The sequence below is a fragment of the Culex quinquefasciatus genome, chromosome 3 (genome assembly GCF_015732765.1).
Source record: "Culex quinquefasciatus strain JHB chromosome 3, VPISU_Cqui_1.0_pri_paternal, whole genome shotgun sequence".
In the NCBI taxonomy this organism is placed as follows: domain Eukaryota; kingdom Metazoa; phylum Arthropoda; class Insecta; order Diptera; family Culicidae; genus Culex; species Culex quinquefasciatus.
The window spans coordinates 84139929-84152071 of record NC_051863.1 but is presented as its reverse complement, the minus strand read 5'-3'; the positions used below and the strand labels follow the sequence as shown (position 1 = coordinate 84152071).

General features: G+C 39.5%; 2 protein-coding genes across 2 annotated transcripts in view; one reads left to right on the top strand and one right to left on the bottom strand.

Annotated features, from left to right (window-relative positions):
- LOC6049666 overlaps positions 1-10338 on the bottom strand; it is a 56321-nt gene extending 45983 nt beyond the window's left edge. Inside the window, exon 1 of the mRNA XM_038261458.1 lies at positions 10111-10338. The gene's annotated coding sequence lies outside the window, so the exon portion shown is untranslated. The remainder of the gene's footprint in view (positions 1-10110) is intronic.
- Positions 5542-6537, top strand: LOC119769382. The gene is made up of 2 exons (XM_038261459.1): positions 5542-6096; positions 6158-6537. The coding sequence occupies exons 1-2, from the start codon at positions 5730-5732 to the stop codon at positions 6316-6318; spliced, it is 528 nt and encodes a 175-aa protein (XP_038117387.1). The 5' UTR covers positions 5542-5729; the 3' UTR covers positions 6319-6537.
- Positions 10339-12143: the final 1805 nt, after the last annotated feature.

Sequence of the window (12143 nt, the reverse complement as noted above, 5' to 3'; positions counted from 1 at the left end):
TGGGAACATTATCGTCCAGTGCACCGTGACGTGACACAATGTTCGAACTGCTTGCAGTTTGGACATGGTGGAAGAAACTTTTTCATCAAGAGTCGTTGTGCAACCTGCGGAGGTGAGCACAAAACTCAAGCTTGCGACACAATCAACGATAACATCGAAGCCAAATGCTTCAATTGTGGTGGCGACCATTCGACCAAGAATCGACGCTGCCCAAAACGAGCTGAGTTTGTAAAAATTAGGCAGCAAGCGACGACGAGGCACCAACCAAATCATCGCAAAACACCACCAACTTTCACGGACGTGGATTTTCCTGCTTTGGCGTCACCAGGAGCGGGATCTGTTCGAGTGGTTCCAAATCTGCAGCCATTGCCGTTGAATCAGCGGCAAAAAGTTGCAGAGAATACAACACCTCCAGGCTTCAGTCAGCAACCGAGGGAAAACCAACCAGCATCAACGGGTAAAGGCAGCAGTGACCTGTTTTCACCACAAGAACTTTTGAACATTTTCATCGAGATGACAACAACACTGCGTGGTTGCTAAACCCGTGCAGAACAAGTAAGAACGCTTGGAGGATTTATCTTGAAATACAGTTCGTAGTTTACTCGTTCTATTGATTTTGAATAATTCAAAGAATTTTGTATCTTAGTTCTAAGTTAGGATTAGTTGTTAAAGAGATTTTTTTTCTTTTTACCCAAATGTATTCAATTCAATGCAAAAATGTAAAACAATTTGAAGTTAATAAATGAATCTGAACAGTTAATAATCAAACGAAAAATACAACAAAGATGAAGAGCATTAAGCCGTACCACTTAGCATGTAAAAGAAATGTAATTATTATAAGAAAGTTAAATACAGACATATTTAATTTAAAAAAAAGAAAATTTCCGAAGTCCCATACAAACCTTCGGATTAATCGAGGCTGAACTGTGTATGCTAACTTTATTCAAATAAAACTATTAGAACCATCAAAAACAATCCAAGAAGAGCATGAGCATGAGAGACCACTGCACGAGTTTTTGGTAGCCCCTCCGTTGCTGAACAGAACCGCAATATCCTTTCAGCACTACTGATCATAGGCTTCGACGATCTAGTGGTGTTTCCCTTATCAACAGCATGTATGAATGCGCCGAAAAGATAAAACACCATGATTGCTAAAGCTAGATCAGTTGCGAATAGTTAACAGTCATTGGTCACCAACGGCGCCCGCCATCTCAGTTTCTGGATCTCGAGTTTAAGGGACAGGAATGTAAGTTAGCACGAGTTGCTAATAGGGCAGCTGGATTGCCCTGTGCTTACACCACACAAGTGCCAGGAACCTGAAAAGTTGTTAGAGGGATAGGGTATTTGGTCAGGATTCACCATAGAAGATGATGATGCGACCCAAAATCATAGTGTTTTTTGAAAGGTACAAGGTATTATTCTCAAGGCAAGCAATCGGATGCTGCGAATGAGATATTTCCTGTTTATCTGTTGTTAAATTTTAAAGAAAGTGGTTTTATCTTAGACAGCCGGCGGTGGAAAGATAGAACCAAGATCATTTGTAATTAAACAATCAAGAATTAAACAATGTACTTTTTTAATTGAGATGTTTTTACGAGTTTTAAATTATTGATGTTTAGTTAGGAACTGATTAACGAAGCGAACGACGAGTTACGATGTTTCTCGAGCTAAAATGTTATGATAATGTTTTGTTGTTGTTGCACATCGACGACACACGCGAAAAATTTTGCGGCATCGCAAATCGGACTCCCATCAAAAGCAATAATATAAGCAATAAAACAAATGTTGGCTGAAAAAAAAAATTTCACCGTATTATCAATCAGAGGAACTATTGCAAACACTAAACAAATACGAAAAAAGGTTTCCCAGGGAAAGAGTTTGAGCCAGATTCACACATTGGATTGGATCGTCCAGAGCAGCTTCCTCTACTTATAAATCATAACCCGAAACTCTTCAATCAAAAATTGATTGAGCTTAAACCAGAAATCGGCCATCAAAAATCAGCCTTTCCCATTTCCCTCTCCTACTACGGTGAACCGTCAAAACAGTGTGTACACAGTCGATGAGGTGTGAAATGCTGTTTAAATTTGGGTTCTTTCGCGTACGCAATCTACATCCAAGAGCAAACTAAACGCCAAAAGAAAGTATAAACAATCAATCATTTAAAAAATCCAATCAACAGAATTCCTGCGGGCCTGCTTATTAATATTTAAATTTTCATGGTAAAGAGCATAATTTCATTGGAAAACATTCTCAAAAAATTAAAAATTACTGACCCGCAAATTATATAAAACGGCAAAATTTCACTTCGTATAATCGAATGACGAAAAAAAAGTTTGTTTGCTGTGTTATTTTTGATTGTTGATTTTTAGTATGCACGGAGAAAAAAGAGTTCCTAAAATCGTGAACAAGCGTTCATGAAAATGGGAACCACGAACAAAGTGTTCAAATTTCATGGTACGTTTTTCAAAATCGTACCATGGGATTTGAACACTTTGTTCGAGGTTCCCATTTTCATGAACGCTTGTTCACGATTTTGGGAACTCTTTTTTCTCCGTGTGACCTCAAAACTACTCTAAGGTGATTCAGAATTTTTAAATCCAAGATGGCGGTGATGAAATATTGAAAAAATGCATTTTTAAATTTAATACACAACCAACCATTCAAATTTGACTAAAATGTTAAAAGAAAATAAAAAAAAATACGAAAAACATATTTTTTGTTCATGGTTCGATTATCCGAAGTCCCATACAAACCTTCGGATAATCGAGACATCGGATAATCGAGTCTGGACTGTATTACCATATGTGTTGTGCAATGTGTTGACGAAAGCATCATTTTTATCTCGGCACTAAATTTGCCCCTGAGTGTACGTCTACCGTTTGATCAGCTCCATTGCCTCAGTTTCCAGGCGTGGTGGAAAATCAGATTCAGTGTAGTGTAATACTCTATTGGCGTAATTTTTAATTGCCAAATCAAATCATTACAATCCAATCGCTTTAATTGGAAAATTTGATGGATTGCACTGCACGATTTTCTCGTACAGTTTAGAAGCAGCTGCCACTGACTGCAGGTACCGAAGGTATGACGAAGGTTTTTTTATTAATCTGTTTGTATACAATCTGTGAGTGGAATATCGAGTTCTGAAGATATTTTAGGTACAGAAGTTTTTTTGCGAGTTCTCAAAAGCAAAAGCATGTGCGATATAACTATTATTATTATTATTATTATTATTGTTGGACAAATATATGATTCATTGTGATAATAAAAAGTTTGCAGTGTTAGCAGTCGAACTTTGCAGTTGGCAATAAAATATTTAAAAAAATATGAATCTCAATGTTTGAGCAACATTCAACTAAAAATTAACTTGTTGTACATATTGTGTCGAATTCAAGCTTGGCCGACAAACATTCAAGCCAACCGAATCGATACTGTGGCTAGATCAATGAGAACCATGACCAAATTGTATCAAAGCAACAAAAACGTGGAAATTTTCTAGTCAGCACTTCAATTGCAAACGACGCGAAAGTTTAAACAACAGAAACCTAGCCCGTTCTGTTGAATGAAATGTATAAATATGTCCAGCTCAGAAAGGTCCGTGGAGATCCAAACTTGAATATGAACCTGTTTGAGTCAAGCCAACTGGACTTCAAAGGCGCAGTCAAGAAGAAAAATATCGCATCCGCCCAGCTAGGGTATTTTAAACATTAATGGACTCTTCGCTACCATTGATTCTCACAGCTCAAGACAGACTTACGAAACTCTATTGTAAATTAAACTGAACTACACATTTTCAAACTTACATTTAGTTTAAGAATAATGTATTTGTAAAGTTCAGCAGCAAATATTAAATTAAAAGGTGAAATTACGGTTGTTGTATGCACTTTGCAGTACACAATTATTCTACAAAAATACCAATAGTTGAACACAGTCTTACTAAGGTTCTCACAAATGGTTGATCTACCCTAAGTCCCATCCACCAAGCAAGTTCCACGGTTGTAGTTGTGTTCAGAGTTGGGTCAGAAAGCTAAAAAGTGACCGTTTCTCATTATTACCTCCACCATTCGACTGTTCTTTGCTTGCATATCTTATGCGCTGGCTCCCCAACATCCAACGTCCCCAACGTCAAACCCGAATCAACTCTGGTCAGCAGGTATCTCTGCAGCATTTTCCCACCATACATACACAATCGCTACACATTTTACGCTTGTGATCGTGGGGACACAGTTTTAAGCTCTCTTCGGAGGCTGAGAAAGCTGCCCTTCCTTGGGGATCTGATGTATGTGGCAGGTAAAGGCAGGTATTCACTAGAATTGATTGGTGAAAAAATGGAAGAATTGAGTACACATAGATAACTGATTACCTTTGATTCTATTTTTCAGGTATTTTATACGCTCTTGTATTTGAAGACAAGTTGTCAAAAGATGATTTTTGTTGTACATTTATCCAGTAAAGTTTACCGAGTTGGATAAATAAGCGAGTTCCGAAAAATTGAGTTTGAATTTGATTCTTTCACTAAAACTTTTGTTTCCCCTCGTTGAAAGTTATTTGCCGTCAAGATATCGTCGCTTGTGTGCTATCTTGTGATACGTATTTGTTTTTAAGATAGCACACAAGCGAAGATATGTCAAGCTTGTTGAACTTTCCAGCACTGAAATAGATACTGAAAAGTTGTGTTCAGTATTGTTAAATTTGGCGATGAAAAGTAGGCCGTTTCATTATTCGAAAATGACAGGAAAAGTAATTTTTTTGAATTAAATATATCTTTTTGCAATTCCGTCGTGAAACTACTTACTTTTCCTGTCTTTCTTGAACGACGAAATAGCCTCACGCAGAAAAATAAGGCATATTTGAATCAACAAAACGTTTTGTTGATTTGAAAATCATATTTTTTGTCGAATCAACGCTAAACGTCAAAGCAGCTTTTTCAAAACAACAAAAGACTTTTGTGGAATCAAGAAAATCAAGGTTTGATTCAACGCAAAATCGGCGTTGATTATATTCAACAAAAATTTTGTTGATTCAAACCTCGTACAGGCTGATTCTACAAAACTTTTTTCTGCGTGCTACTTTTCTGTACCAAAAATAACAGAATCGAATAGCAACACTTTTCAATACTTGCATTGAATCGAATTCATTTGTGTAAAAAAGAAAAAAAAAACACTTTAACAACTAGTCCTAACCTGGGTGCAGAATAGTTGTCCGCAAAGCGGCCTCAATTTAGAACTGTCAAAGCGGAACCAATTTACTGTTCGCAAAATAATACCAAGAAGTGGCAAGTATTGTGATCGATCATATAATTTATTTTGTCAGGAATATAAAAAGTCGATGGCGTCGAGCTATTAAGGTATTCGAAGTCAAAACATCTTAAGAAGAGGGTTGAAATCGAGATTGGCATGATTCGTTGCTAACATTTCAAAATTGCTATGTCTCACGCAAAACCTATGTTTATGACGCTTGTTGAAATGTTAGCGACGAATTATCAATAATTATGAATGGTACCTGCCTAATAATATTGGATAATCTTACTCCGATATCACAGACAAACAGACGTAAATCTCTTTTTAATTCCATCAATCAGGAATATAACGGCTGATTTGAATTTAAACTTAGTTCTCGGATTATCCACCAGAATAGGATGGCGCTGCAATCAAGGCACACTTTCAAATGACGTTTAAGCTAGCGCGCCAAAAGTTTTGTTTTTTTTCTGCTGCTACTTGAGTGTGAGGATGGACCAGTTTGGAGAAGATTGGCCGGTGAAATTTTTGGATCCGGACTCGCCTCCGGGTGTGGATTCCGCTGAACGGTCTGTTGAGCATTTAGATAATCCTCAATCCTTCCCGGCCGAACCGTTAGAAGAAGAGACGCCGGATTGGTTTGAAAGTTTTATCACAAAACACGAGCTACAGGATGAAGATATGCCGGATGCGAACTGCGGAAGTCTACTGCTAGACCGACACGAGCCACTGGACGAAGAAATGCCGGAAGCTACGAGTAACGATTCCGGTGTTCTGAACATCGGAAGATTCTTAGGCAATTCCAACAACGAGACGCCGTCCCATTCAGCTGATTTTGTTATTTCATCCGTCGGCGTTGGTAAATTTCAACTAGATCTTGAATGAATGCAATTAGAAACTGAATTTGGTCTACATTATAGATGGTGTACCCCAACTTGACCAGGTGAATGTGTTAGGCAATGCAGTGTCCACCGGAATCGCCTCGCCAACCTCGAGCACGCAAGAGACCGCGAGAATCTTGACTCCGTCGTGGTTCTCAAATCCGGCCTTCGTGAATGAAGCGAATTGTCTCTGTACATAAATGATTTTTCACGTTCACCGAATCGCCGATTTTGGTCTCCAGGAAAGCTGGATGGCAGAAACTGGCCACTGGTAAGGTTGAAGATGTAGGTATAGACCGTCGACAACAAGGTCAACCTGGTCTCATACGATTATTTGGTTGCTTGCATGTGGACTAAATTGCTTGCCGAGAAGGTAGCTTAACCTCACGCTAAGAAATTTATTATTTAAACTCATGGCCAATTTGTGAGCATTGTTCACAAACAGCGCAGTAATACCCAAACCATCCTCAAACTGGTGCATCTATCCATCAACCTCTGCAGCCTACACGAATCTTTCCTCGGCAAGATTTACCTAGTGCATGGCCGCAATCGGACGCGGACGTGGACCGTCTGCGTGAGTTAAGAATTTGAACTTCTTGCATTCTTCTCACATGTAAATGTTAGTAAACAAATCTCCCTCCTCTCACTACAACAAGAGTGACCGCGTTCACTCACACACTAACCAATTCTCATATACAGTGATGCTTAATGCTAGTATTGGCCACCAGATCGAGCTACTAGCTAACCTTTTTCCATTTTTTTGTGATTGATGGATTTTCGTTAAATTTGTTCAATGATTTACGTCTGTTTGTCTGTGCCGATATTATCACTGCACATCAAAGATACATAATCTCGGAACTTCCATTCGGTTGCTCTTCTGATTCATGAAATTCCACCCACGTGGAAAACAAAAAAGGGCTCTTTTGGCCGCCCATCGTTTAGAAGAAAAAAGTGGGATGCACTTATTTTTTCATCGAAAACATCAACATCAACAGATCCAAAAAGTTGCAAAAAATTCACTTCAGCAGCAAAAAAAATGTCACGCTTGAGCTTGAACATAGCCTTCTACTTTGTTTATGTTTACAGCTGTAGTGCTGTTGTATTAGTGGGGAGCAGTGGGGAGCTTTCGAAAATCACGTTACGCATTCTGTTTTTTCAGCACCCAGGTCCTAACTTAAGCGGTATACGCACTTCGGAAGGAACCGGTCAAGAAAAAAATCAAATGGGCAGCAGCGGCAGCGCAAGCAAGTCAGAGAGGGTGAAGAAAAGCCCCAAGAAATCGCTCTCTCTCCTTTGTTCTGCTGTTCGTAAAGCTGTTTCTTGACCCCTTTCCTTCCGATCAGCATACTAGCCTTTAAAACTAAAAAAAGGTGCAGTGGTAATGTAATAGGCATAACCAAAATGACGAAAAACGAATAAAGAAATTACATTTAGCTGAATTTTTGATTTTTACATTCTGTGAGGAATTCTTGGGGGTCTTTTTTAGGGAAGGCACCACCTTGTGGAGCTTGCGAGCAGAGCTGAGCTCCTCTCGCTTCGACGGTACACCATCGACTGAAGCTAGCCTTTAAATTTCCCATGGTTTCATATGGAAGCGGGAAGGCTAGTTCCTGAAGACACCACCGCTTGCGAGCCGAGCTCCTCTCGCTTCGACGGTACACAATCGACTGAAGCTAGCCTTTAAATTTCCCATGGTTTTATATGGAAGCAGGAAGGCTAGAACCTGAAGACACCACCGCTTGCGAGTGGTGCTTGTGAGCAGAGCTCCTCTCGCTTTGGTGGTACACCACCGACTAAATCTTGCCTTGAATTGACGCATGGTTTTATAGAGAAGGCGTGTAATCCCGCGCGGCAGTCCCGCCGATCTAGCCAGTCCAGCCGTTCAAAAGCAACTAACGCTGTGGACGGAGTGGCGTTTATGTGATTTCCCCCTCTCCTTGGGGAAGTCGTTTCATTCTTCAGCGTTTCATTTCGCTTCGCAAAATTTTAGATTGCTACCCCGTATAGAGCCCTAAGACGAAGTTCTTCGTCAAAATATTCAAAATCATTACAACGAGTAAACTACGAACTGTATTTTAAGATAAATCCTCTAAGCGTTCTTACTTGTTCCTTTTGCAACCACGCAGTGTTGTTGTCATATCGATGAAAATGTTCAAAAGTTCTTGTGGTGAAAACAGATCACTACTGCCTTCATCCGTTGATACTGGTTGGTTTTTCCCTCGGTTGCTGACTGAAGCCTGGAGGTGTTGTATTCTCTGCAACTTTTTGCCGCTGATTCAACGGCAATGGCTGCAGATTTGAAACCACTCGAGCAGATCCCTTTCCTGGTGACGCCAAAGCAGGAAAATCCACGTCCGTGAATGCTGGTGGTGTTTTGCGACGACTTGGTTGGTGCTTCGTCGTTTTTACTCGTTTTGAGCAGCTCCGATTCTTGGTAGAATGGTCGCCGCCGCAATTGAAGCATTTGGCTTCGATGTTCTCGTTGATTGTGTTGCAATCTTGAGTTTTGTACTCACCTCCGCAGGATGCACAACGACTCTAGATGAAACAGTTCCTTCCACCATGTCCAAACTGCAAGCAGTTCGAACATTGCGACATGTCACGGTGCACTGGACGATAACGTTCCCAAGTCACGATAATGTTGAAAATTGCCCGAACTGCTTTCAGCGATAAGAGTTTTGCGCTATTCTTTCAGCACACTCACATCCATGTCGTACAGGCCTCGGAGGACCTGTTTCATGGGTCGTTTACCTGGATCGTCATGGCTGTAGTATTCAATCTTTGTGTTGTTCAAGAAATCCCGAACGTAGTTGTAATCCTTTCTGCTTGACTCAGAATAGGGTCCTAAAGCTCTATGTAAATTTTTATGTACAGCGGTAAAAAATACGATTAAAAACTATTTCTGTTCACTTTTTCTCATTTTAATGCAAAAAAAAAATTGACACGACAACATTTTTTGAAAGATCAACTTTATAATTCTTCCTTCTCGCTCACGTCCACAGGAAGGGTAGCGAACTGGTTTCCAGACGAATTTTGAGCGTCCTTGCTCAAACTGCCTGGCGTTTCAGGTAGCGCATCGGCATTCTTTAGCTTCTTCAAATCTACCGATCCTGCGTCTCTTTTTCTTGCCTTGAAGCATTTTTGCACTTTTTAGCACTTTTCAGGAGCTAATATCGAGGAGTACCTCTCTATTTGTTGGTTCCCAAGGGAATGGGAAAAGTAAGTAGTTTCACTAAGGAATTCCAAAAACGAGATTTTCGGCATTTTTTTTTATTTGTTTTCTGGGGAGAATAAAATTAAAAATACTACTATGCAATACACCAATACAGCCAATTCTATCATTACAATGCGTATTGAAGCTTTAAGTGTATAAAAAATATACTAACCATATTTAGGCCGTTGCAAATATTTTTCAAAGTTTATGTCAAAATTGGTCCGAAAAATCAGGGGGCTAAAAAATATTTTTTTCAAAAAAATATCAGAATTTCAATGGAAATAGAAGTCTAATCAACTGAGAACAATCTTAAATGCCTTTTTCTGCATTGATAATCATATTTAACATGTTTGGACTCGTTTTGAACTTTTATGAAATTACAATGTACAGCACCGCAAAAAAAAATTTCCGCAAAAATAAAATTTCGTCAGTATTTAGTACAAATGGACAAGTGTATGATGCATTTTAAAACACTTGTTTCATTCAAATGTTGACACCGTGGCCTGTAATTCCCCCTCGACTTTAATCAGAGTCGAGGGACATAAACTTCAAAAAATATTTGCAACGGCCTTAGTTTTACCAGAAGAAACCTTTTTGCTTTGTGATTTTAACCATTTTTTTTAAAGGTTCATGTTCATATTGATTACTCGATTCGTATGAAATCCAAACAAATGGATGAATGTATTAAGAGTTGAGAAGTTTAAATTGTTCCAGTAAAGGATTTTCATCTCGCCATTCATCTCAATGAGGTCACATCTGTTACAACAAACTTTTATACCAATATCGCTCGACCTCCAACGTTATTTTCACCAACGGCAAATGTTTTCACATGCGAACTTTTTTTCAATAACGGTTATAAAAAGGCACTCCATATCAATTCTCGACAAAAATTATCTCACGAATGCAGAAAATGCACCGAACCACAAGCACTTTAAAATCGACCGAGAGAACCGGTGAGCATAAACGACACACGACACCGACGGACGGTTCCAACAAAACTATTTTGCTGGGTCGGCATCGAGATCTTCTTCCAGCCTATTTTTCGTTACTTCTCATTAAAGAGAAAGAGAGAGTCCGCGGGAAAAGAGAACAAAACAACCAAAAGGAATTTAATTCAAAAAGCTTACTATTATACACGCAATGCCAACCGTCGTCTCTTTGATCGTCAACACATGTGTGTTGGTGAAATCATAAATCAAGCAAACGAAGTATAAAAGGTAGGTAGTCGCACTCACCAACAGCACAAAACCGGCTTCTTTTTTGAACAGGTGAGATAAGAAATTTTCAAAGGATACGGTGATAAGGGCGATCAAATTCATATTAGTGTCTGTTTTTAATTTGAACGCTGCACAATTCAAACGGAAAGAATGAAAACCTTTGGTGTCTTCAGAAGAGTTGATTTTTTTTTTAAATTAGATATGCCTTAATTTAACATTCTTGTAATAATTACATTTATTTACATTCTAAGTGGTATGGTTAAATCGACGACGCTAGATGCTCTTCATCTTTGTTATATTTTTCGTTTTATTATTAATTGTTCACATTCATTTATTTACGTCAAATTGTTTTAAATTTTTGCATTGAATCGAATACATTTGGGTAAAAAAATCATTTTAACAACTAATTCTAACTTAAAGCTAAAAAAATAATTCATTGAAATATTCAAAATCATTAGAACGAGTAAACTACGAACTGTATTTTAAGATAAATCCTCTAAGCGTTCTTACTTGTTCCTGGCGAGTTCTGCACCCACGCAGAGTTGTTGTCATCTCGATGAAAATGTTCAGAAGTTCTTGTGGTGAAAACAGGTCACTACTGCCTTCATCCGTTGATGTTGGTTGGTTTTCCCTCGGTTGCTGACTGAAGCCTGGAGGTGTTGTATGCTCTGCAACTCTTTGCCGCTGATTCAACGGCAATGGCTGCAGATTTGGAACCACTCGAACAGATCCCGCTCCAGGTGACGCCAAAGCAGGAAAATCCACGTCCGTGAATGTTGGTGGTGTTTTGCGACGATTTGGTTGGTGCCTCGTTGTCGCTTGCTTCCGAATTTTTACAAACTCAGCTCGTTTTGGGCAGCTTCGATTCTTGGTAGAATGGTCGCCACCACAATTGAAGCATTTGGCTTCGATGTTCTTGTTGATTGTTTCGCAAGCTTGAATTTTGTGCTCCCCTCCGCAGGTTGCACAACGACTCTTGATGAAACAATTCCTTCCACCATGTCCAAACTGCAAGCAGTTCGAACATTGTGTCACGCCACGGTGCACTGGACGATAACGTTCCCAAGACACGATGATGTTGAAAATTGCCCGAACTGCTTTCAGCTCAGACGGCGTTGTCGATCCTCTCTCGAGATGAACCAGGTACAGTTGATCACGATACTTGATGTCCTTGTTGTGTCTCGTCATCTTGAAGACTTCGATCACGTTCAACTTCAGAGTTTGTTAGCTCTTCTTTCAGCACACTCACATCCATGTCGTACAGGCCATGGAGGACCTGTTTCATGGTGCGTTTACCTGGATCGTCATGGCTGTAGTATTCAATCTTTGTGTTGTTCAGGAAATCCCGAACGTAGTTGTAATCCTTTCTGGTAGGTAGCAGAATTTTGAGTCCATCAGCACACAAGCGAATGGAAGCGATGACGATATTTTCACAAAAATGGGTGGCAACTTTTCCCGTCGTTCAAATTCTTCTTTGCTCAAACTGCCTGGCTTTGCAGGTAGCGCTTCGGCATTCGTTAGCTTCTTCAAATCTGCCGATCCTGCTGGTGAGGACCGCCTCTTTTTCTTGCCGTGAGGCATTGTTTTGCTCTTT